The following is a 15924-nucleotide window of genomic DNA, read 5'->3' on the forward strand; positions in this document are numbered from 1 at the left end:
TGGTCTGATATTAGTATATGGTTATTTGCCAGTGGTCAAGGGATGCATCATTGATATCAGCAGGTTGTCAATGGTATTGTCATCTGTCAAGAAAGTAAAGTTTTGATTGTAAATTAAATAATCTGTTTATAATTGAAGAAATTACAATTAACAGGGGCATGAAATAGTTGTCTTTAGTTTTTTGTTAAAAAACATTCAAATATGTGTTAAAAAGATAACTTTGCATCGTTCTATATCGTCCCTTGTATCAACCCTTGACCCATATCAGCCTTCGAGCAGAGCTTTCAGGCTTAATATATAAGTCTCATGTTGGTACACTGGCTGATATGGTTATGCAGTATTACAATATGTTCTAATTCATATGTTTCTTTTTGTATCGCGCTAGACTTCTTACATTTAGGCTTCTGGAACAGGGTTATGTTGCTACAAGATTGAAGTCATCATTACAGAAGTTTTATGGTCGTCATCATGAACTCGTGGATCATTATGGTGTATCCATCTACACCATGAAAACTGATTTATTCAATGGGTCATACTTTTCTTTTCCTCGTTTGTCTACCCCGGACTTGACTTTTTATGAGCAACTCTGCGGGTGTTTCTAGAAAAGCAGTGGACGCTACCCTACCGGTGCACCTGGTCCATGCTACCAGTTTTTAGTGGAGTCCAAGTTGCTCATTTGCTTTTGTTGCTTTGTATGTATGATTTTAGTTACTTTATGTTCTTTGTTGTGTATGTCTGTTTTTCATGTCTGGTCTTTGTCCCTGAATTGCATTTTTTTTATTACTGCTGTAACCTTGGTTCATTTGATTACTCTTAGACTTTCATTTACTGAAATGATCCTTATGATAAGTCCTATCAAAGTTTTCTTGAGTCAAAATTGTTGGACAACTTCTTGTTTAATTTATTGCCCTTGAAAGGCAAAATTCAACCATGTGAGCGATTCAGGCTCCTGGGAGCCTCTTGTTTAGGGTATCCTTCTGGCATAATTTTATTTCTTATAATCGTTTTTTAATATCTTGTTAGTCATTTTGCATCTAAATAGTTGGGTAGAAAATCTCTGATTGATTTAGTTGTTCTACGGATATTGTCCAATATGATGACAAACTTGTACAGAATCACCTATGATTAGGTTTTGGTGTAAGCGGATATTGTAACCATAAGTTTTTTCTGCTGAATGAATGAATTAAAGCAAGTGTAACCTATTGACCTTCAATTTTTTTTTATCGTACATTTGATGCCAAATATAGTTTCTTGTAAATACAGTTGAATACAAAGCTTTGTACATTGGAGAATTGATCTCACCAAATTCATAAGTGTAAAATGTATAGTAAATTCTTGCCAAAACTATCGACTGATATTTCATTTTAAACTTTTTTAAACATATTGTAGACCTGTTTAGCATTCAAGATTGAAAAATCATTGTCCTAATTCTTTTTGTTTAAATAGGAAATCATTTAACATTTTGTATTTAAAAAAAAAGGTAGAGTCACTGCATCTTGCCAAGCACATTTGGTATTAGAGACTGAACTGGTTGACTCAAAAGTCAGAAATTTAGATTCTCTTTCAGTAAGGAGTTACCACAGAGACTGGAGAATTTGAATCAAGAATCGGCATAAGGAGAATGTGTCTCCCATGAAATCTGTACAAAAATCATAGAAAATGTAAAATGGGGGGAAAATTCACAGAAATTTAATCAGTACCCTGTTGCTAAAAAAAGTCTCTTGCATTTTTAATCACTAGCTTATAATGGGAGAAAAATTTGTCTGAGTGGAATGACATGCTTTCCTGCAGGCTGTTGCTTCAGTGAGCTAGCCCATTAAAATCTGGCTCAGTGTGTAAGACTAGTATAAACTCCGGTGTTTGATTGATCAAAAGCTGTCAGCCTGAGAAGGATGTTGAACCAAAATCAGCGTTATTAATCAGTCACATCTGTTCAGTTTAATGCTACAATGATTTCTGTTAGGTTTGATTAGTACAGATTAAAGTCAGGGGATTGAAACAGCAGTATTTGTGTAGAAAGACCAAGGTACCTTTCTTGACATTTGTAAATATAGTGCATCAACTCCAACTTAGAATATCACTTCTATAGCATTAAAAATGTGTTCCTAAACTAATATAAGTTGTTTTCATGCCACTAAGGTTTTATTCAGGAACATTCCTCACTTTCTTCTTATAAAAAAGTTAATTAATGATTAGTGACTAATTACATATTTTGCTTTAATTGTATAATTTCTTTTCAAAATCATGTACAGAACCAACTTGGAATAAAAATTTTCAAACATGACCTATTCAAAGAAAAAAAAATGGATTTGCACTTAAAGGAGAACTTAATGACAAAGTTGTTTTTGTCATCATCTCAAGTGGCTATGGCTATTACCATTAAAGTCTTACTGAATTGCCTCAAAAGTAATGCACCAATATTTTATTTTATAAACAGTTTTGCACTTTAGGATATTTTGACCACAAGAGCTATTGACAAAAATAGGTTTCTCAAAGTACTGAAATTGGTGTCTTTGGAATTATAAAAGTACATTTGCCAAAAAAAAAAAATAATAAAAAAGCCTACCAAAAAAAAGTATATAATAAAATATCCATAGAGTTTAGAAATTACTTCTACGAGTATTATGTCATGAGGAAAAAGGGAAATCATATTTGAATTAATTTTTCTATGATTACAAAAATTGTATATTTGGTTGTCTGTTTGTTTTTTGTTTTGGGTTTTGAGGAATTTTAGTAATCATTCATATCTCCATTGTTCTTCCTTTAAAGTATTACTCCAGCTAAGAATCATGCTAAATGTGATTCATTATTGCCTGCATATTTTTGTTTTTGATATTTTGTTCAAAATTTTATATTAAACAGAAAATAACATGTGGCTTTTTATGTAACCCCTGTTCATAGGAGATATAAATTATAAGGAATGTACTATCAAATTCAAAATTAAGGGAGATAAGTCTGCAGATGACACTGAAATACAATAATAACTATTGAATTTTCATTGTAAATTATCTCATAAGAACAGACAGATTTTAACATATGGCTTTTCATATAGCTCTTGTTCACAGGAGATAAAAATTATATAGAATGCACCGTAGAATTCAAAATTAAGGGAGATTACTCTGTAAATGACACTTAAATACAATAGACACTATTAGATTTTCAATGTTGAATATCTCCTAAGAGCAGGCAGATTTGAATGAATAATAACACATTTCATCATATAGACCTAAAAACCAACTTAATTACAAAAACAAAAATATGTAGCTTTTTTGGGGTGTATCACATATAACAGAATTTGCACGATTCTTACAATGACTGCTACTTTTAACTAATCCATATTTCAGAAAATAGTAAAATTAAGAATTATCAGAAGTTCAGATTCTTTCAAACTTTGTACATTATATTATAAAGCATAACAATTTGTTTTTACGAAGTTACACAATAGCTCCAGAGATTGGTAAACTTGCCGGAATGTAAAGAATGAGGAATCATCCTGTCTGTTAATTTGTCCACATCTTTCTTATTAAAACATTCATTGGCCATGTGATTACAGCTCTCAAAAGTTCAAAGTTTTTTTTCAGTTTGATTTTGAGATACATTGCCTATAGGGTAGGTACACGGAAGGAACTTGTCTTAGGATTACTAAATCAAGTGGAATATCCAAAAAGATGTGAAGTTTCCCCTCTGGGTTGAAATATTTTCTGATTTTACACTTAATGTTATTTTCTTTTATATTTTCTTTTCGTTCAGTCCTAAGATCAACAGGAAGTTTAATTAAATTGGTCAGTATAATTTTTCCGTTAACAACCTTATGAAAATGTCGTAAATGAAATTGTTATCAATTTCGCTGAATTCATTACTGAATCCAATCAGTTTACATCCTGGTGCTTTCTCTAATATAAAAGTTCCCTGCGGTTATTATGAATTTTCTTATAATCCTTGAATAGCTATATTTACAATAATGGAGCCTTTGTTTAAGTAAAGGGTGTGTGTTTGTGTTATGATGTTTGTTATTTGTTGTTAAAGAATTGAAGAGGTAATTTTGTCTGATCATATTGTAGTCTTCATAGCCATTGAAATTCAGATATCTCCTTGCAGCTATATATATATATATATATGAATGCAGAATTGTATTCTTCTGAAATTGGAATACATGAGCTATTACTATGTCCGCATGGGGGTTTATAGACAGGACAACGTGAGTGGAAATTATTGCAACATAGTTTGCAAACTGCATTGGTTTTATTTCATAATATGATTGCATTGCATTGACTGGGAACATGGCATGTTGGGGTGAGGAAGTATATTGGAATTGCCATGTTTGACAAACTGACTCCTGTTGACCTGTTAATTGAATTATGTTGAATTTATTTTCTATAGTGTGATTATAAAGGCAACATTAGGAATATACAAATTCAGTATTGTCTGTTATTTAGGGTATAATCTTAGTAATTTTAGTTTTTAACTTGTAAAAAAGAAGTAAATCTTGATGAATACATACTAGAAAAATGTGGTTGAATCTAGATATTTGTCATAAAAACCAATCCCTCTGTATGTAATACATAATAGTAACAACACATTCAAATAATATTTGTCCGAGAGCGGCCTCATTATTTACAATTTCATATCATTGGAACCTTTTAACGGTGTCAATTATAAGACGAGATTCAGAGATGTTTGTTGTCTGATTGGGTGAATTAAAAATGTCCACGAGCGGAATCTACTTGTTTTTTCTCTTAATTGCTAGCTCATATTTTGTTCATCAGCAGCTTAAATGTTCTGTAGATATGTTCTACCATGTAGATAGGTATGAACAGGTTGAAAGAAATAGTTCCATAGTAAAACCTGCATGACCTACAAAATACAGTAAAACCTGTGTAAATCAAGCCCAGTGTCGAATTTGTTTGGTTTAGACAGGTGTTCAGTTAACTCCAGTTCAACATGCGTTTAACATACGGATTAAAAAAATTTGTGATTACAGCGTTTTGTTTTTTTAAAGGTTTTGTTTAAGGCAGGTTTCACTGTAATTTTACTGTTTTTTAATAATTGTTTAATCATAATCAAAGAAGGAGGTTTAAATACATCCCATCAGAAACTAGTGCATTGAAAATTGGGTGTAGGGGATTTAACCCTATTGATAACCCTCCCACTTTAAGAGGAAGACTCCAACAAAATCAATGTAAAATTTATAATCTACCACATTAAAATGAATGATTTGTGGGAGGTTTTCTGTTAAAATAACTATTTTTTGGTGAAAAATACTAAAAAATTGAATTTTCACATAACAAATTTGCCTCTATGTAAAAATCTCATTCACGAACAACTCTATAAGTTAACAGGTATGAGTTTTTCATTCTCTTATTGCAATTATCATAATACTGTAAATTTACTAATTTTCGCAATGGACAGAAAACCGTGAAAAAATAGTACATGCGAAATTGATTTTTAATACATGTACTATGTAACGTTTTTTTTTTAAACCATGAAAATTGATACCTGCGAATATGTCCACTTGACAGAATCCGTGAAAATTAATATGTTTACAGTATGTGCTGTATAATAGTTATTTCCATTGGTTTTACTTCCATATTACATTAAATCAGTATCCATCGATGTCACAGACAGAAAAGAAAAAAAAGAGAGAGGACAAAAATTACAAGTTTAAGTATAGTCAATATGGTGACTGTAAATGGAAATAAAATTTGAGGCTTGGTTGTTAATTATAAAAGCCTGTCAATTCCATCAATTATAACTGATTGGGTTTCTACAGTCAATGTAATAGTCTGGGTTTTGTGTTAAATGACTCGTTACAAGCAAATAAAATGCCAATTTAGAGGATATACCTAAATCATCAACTTTACAAAGGAAATTACCTCATAGGCAAATTATTTGTTTGTCTAGACAAATTGCTGAATACAGTGACTCTTGAACAAGGACAAACTCCTCCAACTTACTGTAATTTTGAAAAGTTATGGTAAAAAAGACTTGTTAATAATGCTTTCAATAGATCTAGAGAGGCAATTGTTGGATGTTGTCTTGTTTGTCGTTCTACCTGCCTATCTGTCACAAAGTACTCCCTTCATCTCTTTCTTTCAGATTGGATGAAACATTGCCAACTTATTCACTGCAATGCTGGTTTCTTTAAAAAAATATGGATTTGAATCCAGAGTTTCCTTACTTTTGCTACATGATCCTTGATATACTGTTGTCTTCCTATATATTTACATGTGATACATGTACCATAACTAAAATGAGGGATAAGTATGGTGTACCAATACAGCTATCCATGCATCTGTCCATATGTTACCTCCAAAATTCTCTCAGGAATGGTAGGAAGCTTCTTTTGATTATTTGTTACCTTACATCTATTTTTGATGGTGATAAAAAATGCAAATTTTGGTGCTCAAGAAACCAGTTCTATTGAACCTGAACCTCTCTTAGAATAATGGATACCTACTAAAGAATCTTGAAGTTAAGCAAACCTATCAAAGCATTTTTAAAGGTACATGTATATAAAAATTTTCGTAAAAAAGTATAGTTAGATTTGGTTATTTAAGGAATGACTTGTATTTTTTTCCATCTATAAAGAAATAACTTCAATCACGTGGTGCACACTAAATAATCTGTGCAGCAAGTTATTTTCAAATGTGTACCACAGGCATTGATGTTATTTCAAATAGACTGAAAAAATATAACTGTCATTTCTACTTAATTAATTTTTGTATTAAATTTGAACTAGTAAATTATTTTAAAAGTTTGTTGACATCACAGCCACATTGCAAAATTTGGTCTATTGGATGATGGACAAAATTTTTTATCCAATCAGAAAGCATGCTACTTCTGAAATTAAATTATGAAAAAATGCTTTAAAAATCTTTGGAGTAGAGTTGACAACGTGGTTCCTCACAATGGGAAGATCATATTTCGGTCAAGCTAGCTCATACATCTACAATAATTGTCTGCACTCAGTGGCCTATGTATACAAGAACAAAACTATACTTATTCTGCTGCACTGGAACACCCAAGTCAACTTTGATAACTCTTCTTATTAAATACTTCTACCTTTTACCTTGAGTCAAACCATTATTATACAGATAATGAAGCAATAACCCCAAAGAACTGAAATTATTACATAAAGTCTGCACCCCAAGGTCAAATGTTACACTTATCACTCTAACATCATGATTATTTTAGTCATACTTATGGCAATTTTAGACTTACTTTTTTATTCAAAAGGTAAAGACCAAGTTTGTAGTTTGTTACAATAGAAGATCTTAGTCATGGTTTATGTCTATCCATCTGCTTGTCTGGTTCCCATAAATTTACCAGTCTTGCAAACCTTTACATTCTGTTTGATTTACTTAATAAGATTTAAAACAAGTTGGTTATCCTTATCATCATGTAGTTTTTTCAGCTTTTATTTTTCTCTCATTTAGTAAACTTTTGTGATATGGAAATTCAATGTGCACTCTATATATCTTTATTGTACATTTCCAGAATTTAATGAAGGAATTAGAGGATGAAAGAGAACGGCGATGGAAAGCTGAGCAAGCCAGTGTAAAACTTGTGGATCATATCAAGAAATTACAAACTAAAGGTAATCTGCAACCAAAATAACAGCATCATCATGAGAAAACTATTATATATCAAGCATTTGTGGGCAACTGTCTCAGTTGTCTCCCATAGATGTGTGCTCTCCTATAGCCCTGGTGTCAGTTTCAGAAACAGTCATAAGTAATGACATCACAACTGAAAATAGGATTGTGATGTCAGAACTTATGGTTTGTTTTATACCTACTATTTTTTGTGAAATTGACCGCTGGGGGTTGTGTGGGTTTGCTGTTAAGCCCAGTCGTTCCAAAGGCATTAAGTAGCAGCACTCCAGCAAAGAATCATGCAAAATATTGGAAAGCTTACACACTTTGAATTTTGAAATTAGCATGTGTCTTTTCATATAAAAGTCGGTTTAAGGAGATATAAATTATATACAATATATTGTAGAATTTAAAAAATAAAATATAAGGAAGTGATCTCTGTAAATGACACTAAAATACAATAGAACCTATTGAATTTTCAACTGGAATGAATAATTATACATTTCATCATGTACAACCATAAGGCAATTAAATTACAAAAATTAAAATGTGTAACTTTTTTTGGGTGTATCATATATTACAAAATTTGATGATTCTTACAAAGACTTCTACTTAAACTGGTAGTCAGTGAATGTACATGCCATGTATGGGATAGAATGATGACTTTTTAGCTCAGAATCAACATTGAGTATCCTGGTAGGGAGACATGACTACCTGTGTATTTTTGAGAAAATTTGCATATAAATTTAAATTTTAAAACTATTTGTATTCACCATTTAAATGTGATAACAATTAAACATGCTTGCAGATTAAACTTGTGTAAGGAGTAAGTTTCTCAAAATCATCACTATAACTATGTGACTGGTGGTCATTTTTTAGGTATTCACTCTTTCTAATTATCTTGTAATAGTTATGTTATTTATTACAGTCAAAGATGGTGATGATATTAAGGATACTGCCATAGAAGCCACTTCCAGACTGAAACAAACTCTCACCAACGAGAGAGAGGTCAAACTAAGGTTGCAGGATGAGGTTGATAATCTAAAGGTACAATATCCCATTCTACAAAGTTACTATGGGTTGTTTTGATCTTCAGTCTATGTGTCATAATGTCTTCTCCTACTATGGCGGGGATACATAAGTTTTTTTCTTCAGTTTGTTACACTTTTGGTAAGTGAAAATCATCTGAAACTACTGCACCAAATTTCACAAATTTTTGTGTAGGTAGTGCAGACCGATTATATAGTTGTGTATATTCTGTGGATTTTGTGGTAGTTACACCTTTGTAAACTTTATCCTGGGGGATATTTTTTTTCAAGAAGAAGATAGCAAACTTGAATTTTATACAGTTATTGTTAATTTTATCATTTATCAAAAATATGAAAACCAATACAATGTATTATCAGAACTGTGTGCTTGGTTTTTTTTTTTTTTTCATATGAGAATTTGTTTCAACAACATAACCTGTGTTGACCTTGGTAAATTTGATTAAACTTGCTCAAATATAAAGCCTGTAGAATCGTAGAGGTCATAAGTTGAAGATTGCTATTTCAGGCTTCTATTTGGTTACATTCAATATACCCTAATTTTACATTTTATGTCTGTTTTAATTGTACAGTGACCCTTTTATAAGATTCACTTCAATCAAACACCAAGCCAGAATATTACTATTAATTAGATTGTGTTCATTACATTTAAATTTTTTTGAAGGATCAAGTAAAAACATTAAACCGACAGCTGGAGGTTGCCAAGGAAACAGAATCAAGTTACAAAAGGAGTATGAAGTCTTTAGAGGAGGTTACTGCTAAGATGGAGAGGGATAAACTTCAACAACAAACTCATGAGGTATACTTCTAGTGTAGGCAGTGAGTGTGGTCTATTTTGCCTAGGTTCAATGAAAGGTTTGAAAGCCTTGGGCCAGTTGAGTTTTAAATCTTGCTTTCTTTCAGTATAAGAGAGAGTAATTGGGGAACCAAGACTCAAGTGGAAATCAAAGGATGAAGACTAATCAGGCAAAATAGAAATCACACAACAAAGAACTTGAAATAACCAAAATAATACCTACAAAGGAACAAAATTAAATGAGCAATCAGGTCTCCACTAAAAACTCAGAACTAAATAAATCCCTTAAGTATCAGTATAAATAGACTGAAACAAGCCCTGTCTCGTTAGTCCCTTTCAAAACTGGATTGGACTGGACAGATTGTTTGATCCACTGTTTAGGGTTTCAGTATACTTTCGACTGGGTACTCAATTGTAGAAGCCTAAGTGTCAGTCTCTTTAAGAATCAGGCAGTGGGTGAAACATGATATGAAAAAACTCATTTTGTTAGTGTAATTTGACCATTTGCACCATCAGGAACAACGAAAAAAGACAAGGTTTGTTAAATTGAGATATATCTTTATTAAAATGCACTGAGAATAAACATCTCAAGGGCAGATAACTCTGCCAAAAACCTCATTTTCTAACATTCTATTGAAATATATCAAGTGATGCAGAGATCAAATAATGCCCTCTTTAAATAAAGAAAGCATCCTTGAGTGAAATTAAATTGTCCAATCAGTGGGATTTTGACTTGCATGTTTCTGATATTTCCCTTTTTGCCTGCTTCTTACAAACAGTTACACTTAACCAATGAAAAAACAAGGTTCTTTTCTAGGGTTCACTTACAAAATCTTCATGTACCTGGTCCTTTTAAAATAAATTGCTCAAGAAAAATCATTTGGCTTAGTTGATGGATATTGTGTATTCAGCAAAAAAAACATATTTCAATTTTGATTAAGTTCCTCATAGGGAGTTTATTGCTGCAAATTACTCTTCGGTTCCTTGAATAAGTTGCCTTTGGTAAAGTGTGACTGACTTAGAATTGACATGATGGGGTGCTCTATGATAAACATATGCACTTTGGAAATTCATTTAATTGAGGATGTATTTTTGAAATTTAAAAAATGAACCGGCATTAAAGTTTGAATGATCATGCTATAACATTGATCATGTAAGAAAAATGAGTTATTCAAGTGCTTTTTTCTTAAAGGTTCAAGCATGATTTTTGAAGGCTTCTTCTTATTGACTGAAAATCAACTTTTTGATTTGTTTTGTAGGATTTTTGTTGAAATTTTGGTGACACCATTTGGAATAGATTATAAATGGATTTTTGGGATTTTTTTTGCCATCTTTTCTTCTTCATTTTATTTTTCATCAGTCTATTTCCATGCAGCTATAATTTTTTCTATTTCTCCTCTCATAGTTCTTTTTTTGATTTTCGAAGACCATGTTTATGACAAATACAGGTTTAACTGTGAAAGTAACAAAAAATAAAATTAGATTGAAAATAAAACTGCCACAAAATTTCATAGTTTAGGCCAAAAAAAATGTCTGTTTAGGGTTACATTCCTCCCAAAAATAGGGTAGGTAGGTAGGCATTTTCATTTTTTTTTTTTTTTTTTTTTTTCATTTTATTTTTTCTCGACTAAAGCCTATATTTGTAAAATTGCATCGTGTTTAAGTCATGAAAGTGTTTGGTTTTAAGTAGAAAGTGTTAATTTTTAACATACACACCTATTAATCATGTCTTTTATTACAATACACTTATTTTTGGTAGGAATTTTGAACAATATATAAGTACACTGTATTTTAAAACGTTACCTGCAAATATATTTTAAAAAGTTAAAAATTTCTCTGTTCATTGATGTATTTTTTTAAGACAAAGTGAAAAATGCATATTTATATGAATAAAGTGTTATCAGAATGTTTCATTCATTTGTTTTATTAAACCTTGAGTATGAATAATGTCTGACCTGTATATTATAGATGTACAAATGTATGTTGGGTACCGTAAAATAAGTGGCAACAAGCAGAAACTGCTACCCTGTCTTGAGCAGCTGAGTTCACTCTAGAACTAATGCAAGTTCATGTTGCTGATTGTAATATGTGTTTCTTCACAGTGTTGTTCTATGTGTCTTCTATGTCTAATTATTTTGTCTGGTTTTGTGTTTTGGACTTCAAAATTAAAACCTCCTTAAGGCTTTTAATGTTTAGTTGTTAAAAACAATCAGTCTAAAACTATCAGTCTGATACTGGACAAAGACTGGGGGATAAAAGGCTCTTGAATGTGATGTGTTTAAGTTGTAATTGAACCTGCACAAGAAAAATCTAATTATTTCATGTACAATCACTTTAAATCTAGGAGAATGTTTAAAGAACTCTAATCAAGAACAGAATATTTAAGTATTGTTTGACAAAAACCAACTATGTCAAAACAACATGGATGTCCTGTTTAACACTTTAAAGTGTTTGATGCAATATTTTTGTTGTTGCGTGTTGCTATTTAGGGCATATCAAGTTAACTGTAAATAGATTCTCATCCACATATGTTAAAAATATTTGGCAGGATGAGAGGCTTTTACTTTTTAACTATTTTCATTTAAAAAGTCCATAAAATTAAAAGAATTTTGTAAAAATTCCAAAATAAAATAACTTAGCTGTTATAAAGTTTGAGTGACATCATTTATTATATTTTAGTACCACAATACTCGTGGCTTCCATTGTGCTCATCATCAGTAATACGGTTGGATTTACGTGATATAAATCAGTCTCCTATTCAAACGCTATTGTGACCTAGTTTTAAACGTTCTTTCGGTTTTACCGGAAATGATCCGTATTATACCGGAAATTGGCAGAAATTACCGATTTTGTTAATTTTGGAGAAAAAATGTATTAGGTTTGGGAGAAAAAATTAGTGTTGGTCGGGAAACCCGAAACAGACGTATTTGTTTTTTGGCCTTACAGTAAACTACCAATTTATTTTGATTAGCCTTTAAGTTATTAAGTGTAAGTATTTATAAAAATCAGGCAAAATGAGGAAAATTAGAAACATGCAAGTCAAAACCCCACCAATCTGACAATATAATATCACTCAAGGATGCTTTCTCTATTTGAAAAGACTATTATTTGATCTCTGCATCATTGGATTTGCTCAGAAATTTTTCAATAGCATCTTAGAAAAATTAGGTTTTTGACAGAGTTGGCCCTTAAAATGTTCATTTTCAGTGCATTTCAATGAAATTGTATCTCAATGCATCAGCATGGAAAACCTTGTCTTTTTTTTCTTGATTCTTATGGTGTAAATAGTCAAATTACATTTTCAAAATGATGGATTTTTCTTACCATGTTTCACATACTGCCTGATTCTTACAGGGACTGACACTTAGGGGAATAATGTTGCCAATTTTATTTTTCAATATGAGAAGTCAAGGAAACTGAATTGTTGAACAATGTAATGGAAACTCATTTGGTTAGGTTTGTTTTTATATCTCTAGAGTTTTGGCACATGTGCAATGGGAGATTATTGCACTGTAAGGATGTAAACATTGTCTCCTTTATATTGCTTTCATTGATTCAGAATTGTTGAACTATATAAGATAACTGTACTTGCTGGTTTCAATAGCCTTTTAGAAAAAATAAGTCAAGTTGTAAGAAAGCGTGAACATTTTTAACATCTTTGTTGTTAACTAGATGAATGAAAATATAAATTCTTTTATGTAGAAAATATAAAAGTACTTAATGGATTTTTGTTCTTTGCTGCGTCTTCACTTCGTTTCCTCATTGTAATTGCATCATAGTTACGCAAAAAGAATGGCTTAAGACTCCCAATCCTTCAACGTCAGATTTGGAGAGAAACGTTATGCAATCTCTCTAAGGATTAATGTAGAGTGCTCAATTTGTTCATTCTAATTTTCGTTTTTTGATGAAGTTCTTTCAAGTCACTGAGTACCAAATCATTGGATAATAAGTTTAAGATTTGTGATTTGCCTTTGAAAAGTCAACGTTTACTAATTTGATTGATTAATTAGAGCAATTGATATTTAAGTTCAACCAACAATGTTAATGTTTTTAGGGGAGTGGAAAAAGAGGGAGTTTGACATGATCTTATCCATCCATTTCATTTCTATGCATAAATCCTGCAGATAACTTCTCTTTAAAATGAGATTGTACTAGATACAGGGGTAACCTTTTAGTGAACAGTTGTTGAATTTTTATGAAAGCCATATTTTTAAAATATTTTTAAGTTGTGACAGTACAGTAGGAAAATGTATTATCATGTTGAAACTTACAGTTGATTTAAGTACCTTTCTGTGTAAGAATCAGGCAATGGGTGGCACATCATTCGCCCCAAGTTAGTCACTTTTTCCTATTATATTCAGTACATATAGAAAATAACCAAAAAGCTATTTAAGTTTTGCTGGAAGCATCTGTGAAGTAGATATTTTTTGACTGCTTATATTGGGGAAGAGTGCAGGAAAATTTTCCCGCCATTTTTCCATAGTGCATTTCAACTTAATTGACCTATCAATATCTTAAAAAGACAAATTTTACAAACACTTTGATGGTTATTTCTGGTTGTGGTCAGGTATAATTAATTGGTTAATGCAATAAAATCTCTGCATTTTTTTCCTTCACATGCCACACCTTATATACATTTTGCCCTATTTTTAGACAGAGAAGTACTTAATACTTTCAACTTTTTTCTGGTCACTATTCTTGTGTATTAATGTCTTTTTTTACAGCAAAAGAAGGTCAATGAAGCTAATATGAAGTCAGCAGCTTTACAGAGAGAGGCTGAAATGTTACGAAGTATGGTTGAAAAACAAAAAACTCAAATACATCAACTACAAGACTTGTTAGCAAACAGGGAACAACAACACAGGTTCATATACAGCTCACAGTTATGTCCCTTGCTGTTCAACAGGTTTATAGTGATCATGGTGTCTGTCTGTCTGTCTGTCTATCTGATTATCCATTCATTAGTCCACATTTATTTTGTTACAGGTTTCTCTGGAACTACCTATGAATTATCATGGCGACATAATTTTGTTGATGATACCTGATAGACCGTTCACTTTTTTCATTTCTGAAAATAGTTTTTTGTTTAATTTCCAGTCTGTGTACTTTGAACTGTTTTAGGTTTAGTTTTTTAGGGGATTGGGGTTCTATTTTTAGGGACCCAGATTGGGGTCTACAAATAATTGCAAACAGCCTTCCTTGGTTTTTGCTCCATATATTTAGTTTGTAATAACAGGTCATCATGCACAGATAAAAAGCAATTTTTCCATCTTCAACAAAAGGCAATTCATTAAAGATAATAAAAATTACATATAAGAATGGATTTATTTCAATAGCTCGTATGAACTTTTGAAATCTGAAGAAATAAATTTTAAAAGTCAGATTCTGAAGGTTTTGCAATTTCTTATAAATAACTTTTAATGTACTTTGAAAATTAAGCTTGGCGAATCCTTTCATGTGAGTATACATCTATTAAATGAAAGAATTCTGATGATGCCCACGGATCTATTCATTCAAAGTTTCAATCTGTCTATTAATTTACTTGCGTTGGCGTTCATTAGACTAGGCCAAAGAAAATATTTGTTTTTGTTATTTGTTTTCCTTTTGTGACAATGGTTGGTTTGGTAAAAGATTGAAAAATTAGGCCAGAAAAAAAATGTCTTTTGTCCTTTAGAATTTTATTTTGTATAGCAGTAATTATTTGAGCCCTGAAATTTGAAGTTCATATAACCATTAGATTTTAAATTTAAGATTTGAAGAATAAAAAAATAGTATTTTATAATAAACTTTTCTACAATTAATTTGTTTTTAAAAGTATAAATGAAATGGTTGAAAACTTCGATAGTTTTACTGTAAATTTTGTTTGGTTTAAAGAGGTGTTCACTTTACCAAGGTTCAAAATACATTTTAATCGATTTATGTAAACAGGACTAAAAAGTGCCCAGTTTAGACAGGTTTAACAGTAATTCAGGCTTCCAATTCAGGCAGCTTATCCAATTATTCATGGTTTGATTAGACAGGTTATCCAGTTATCCAATTATTCATGGTTTGATTAGACAGGTTATCCAATTATTCATGATTTTATTAGACAGGTTATCCAATTATTCATGGTTTGGTTAAGACAGGGTATTCAATTATTCATTGTTTGGTTTAGGCAGGTTATCCAATTATTCAGAGTTCCAGCTTAGACAGGTTTTACTACTTTACATGATAAGCTCTGTAGTTAGGACCTAAAAGGAATATTTATGTTTTCCTTACTAGAGAACAGTTTTAAAAGTTTAGCATGAGATTTGATGAAAGCATATTGTCAATGCGAATTATATATATCTTCCACTGGCATCAAGAAAAATGTATAGTTCATTACTTTTTGTTATACTAAAAATTGTTAAAAAGTCTTACAGGAATTTGTTATCAGGGGTGGATTCAGGATTTTATGGAGGGGAGGCGTAATTATGATAACCAGTACAAAAGGAAACCAAATTATGAC

The 15924-nt window shown here is 31.2% G+C and overlaps 1 protein-coding gene across 1 annotated transcript in view; it reads left to right on the forward strand.

Annotated features, from left to right (window-relative positions):
- Nucleotides 1-15924, forward strand: part of LOC148617922 (leucine-rich repeat and coiled-coil domain-containing protein 1-like) — a 111952-nt gene that overhangs the window by 60623 nt on the left and 35405 nt on the right. Inside the window, exons 11-14 of the mRNA XM_088585596.1 lie at nucleotides 7498-7597; nucleotides 8524-8642; nucleotides 9306-9440; nucleotides 14162-14301. Of these exons, the coding sequence (XP_088441722.1) occupies nucleotides 7498-7597; nucleotides 8524-8642; nucleotides 9306-9440; nucleotides 14162-14301 (494 nt within the window). The remainder of the gene's footprint in view (nucleotides 1-7497; nucleotides 7598-8523; nucleotides 8643-9305; nucleotides 9441-14161; nucleotides 14302-15924) is intronic.

The sequence above is a fragment of the Perna viridis genome, chromosome 5 (genome assembly GCF_037379345.1).
Source record: "Perna viridis isolate PV_CMFRI_1.1 ecotype Kerala chromosome 5, ASM3737934v1, whole genome shotgun sequence".
Classification (NCBI taxonomy): Eukaryota; Metazoa; Mollusca; class Bivalvia; order Mytilida; family Mytilidae; genus Perna; species Perna viridis.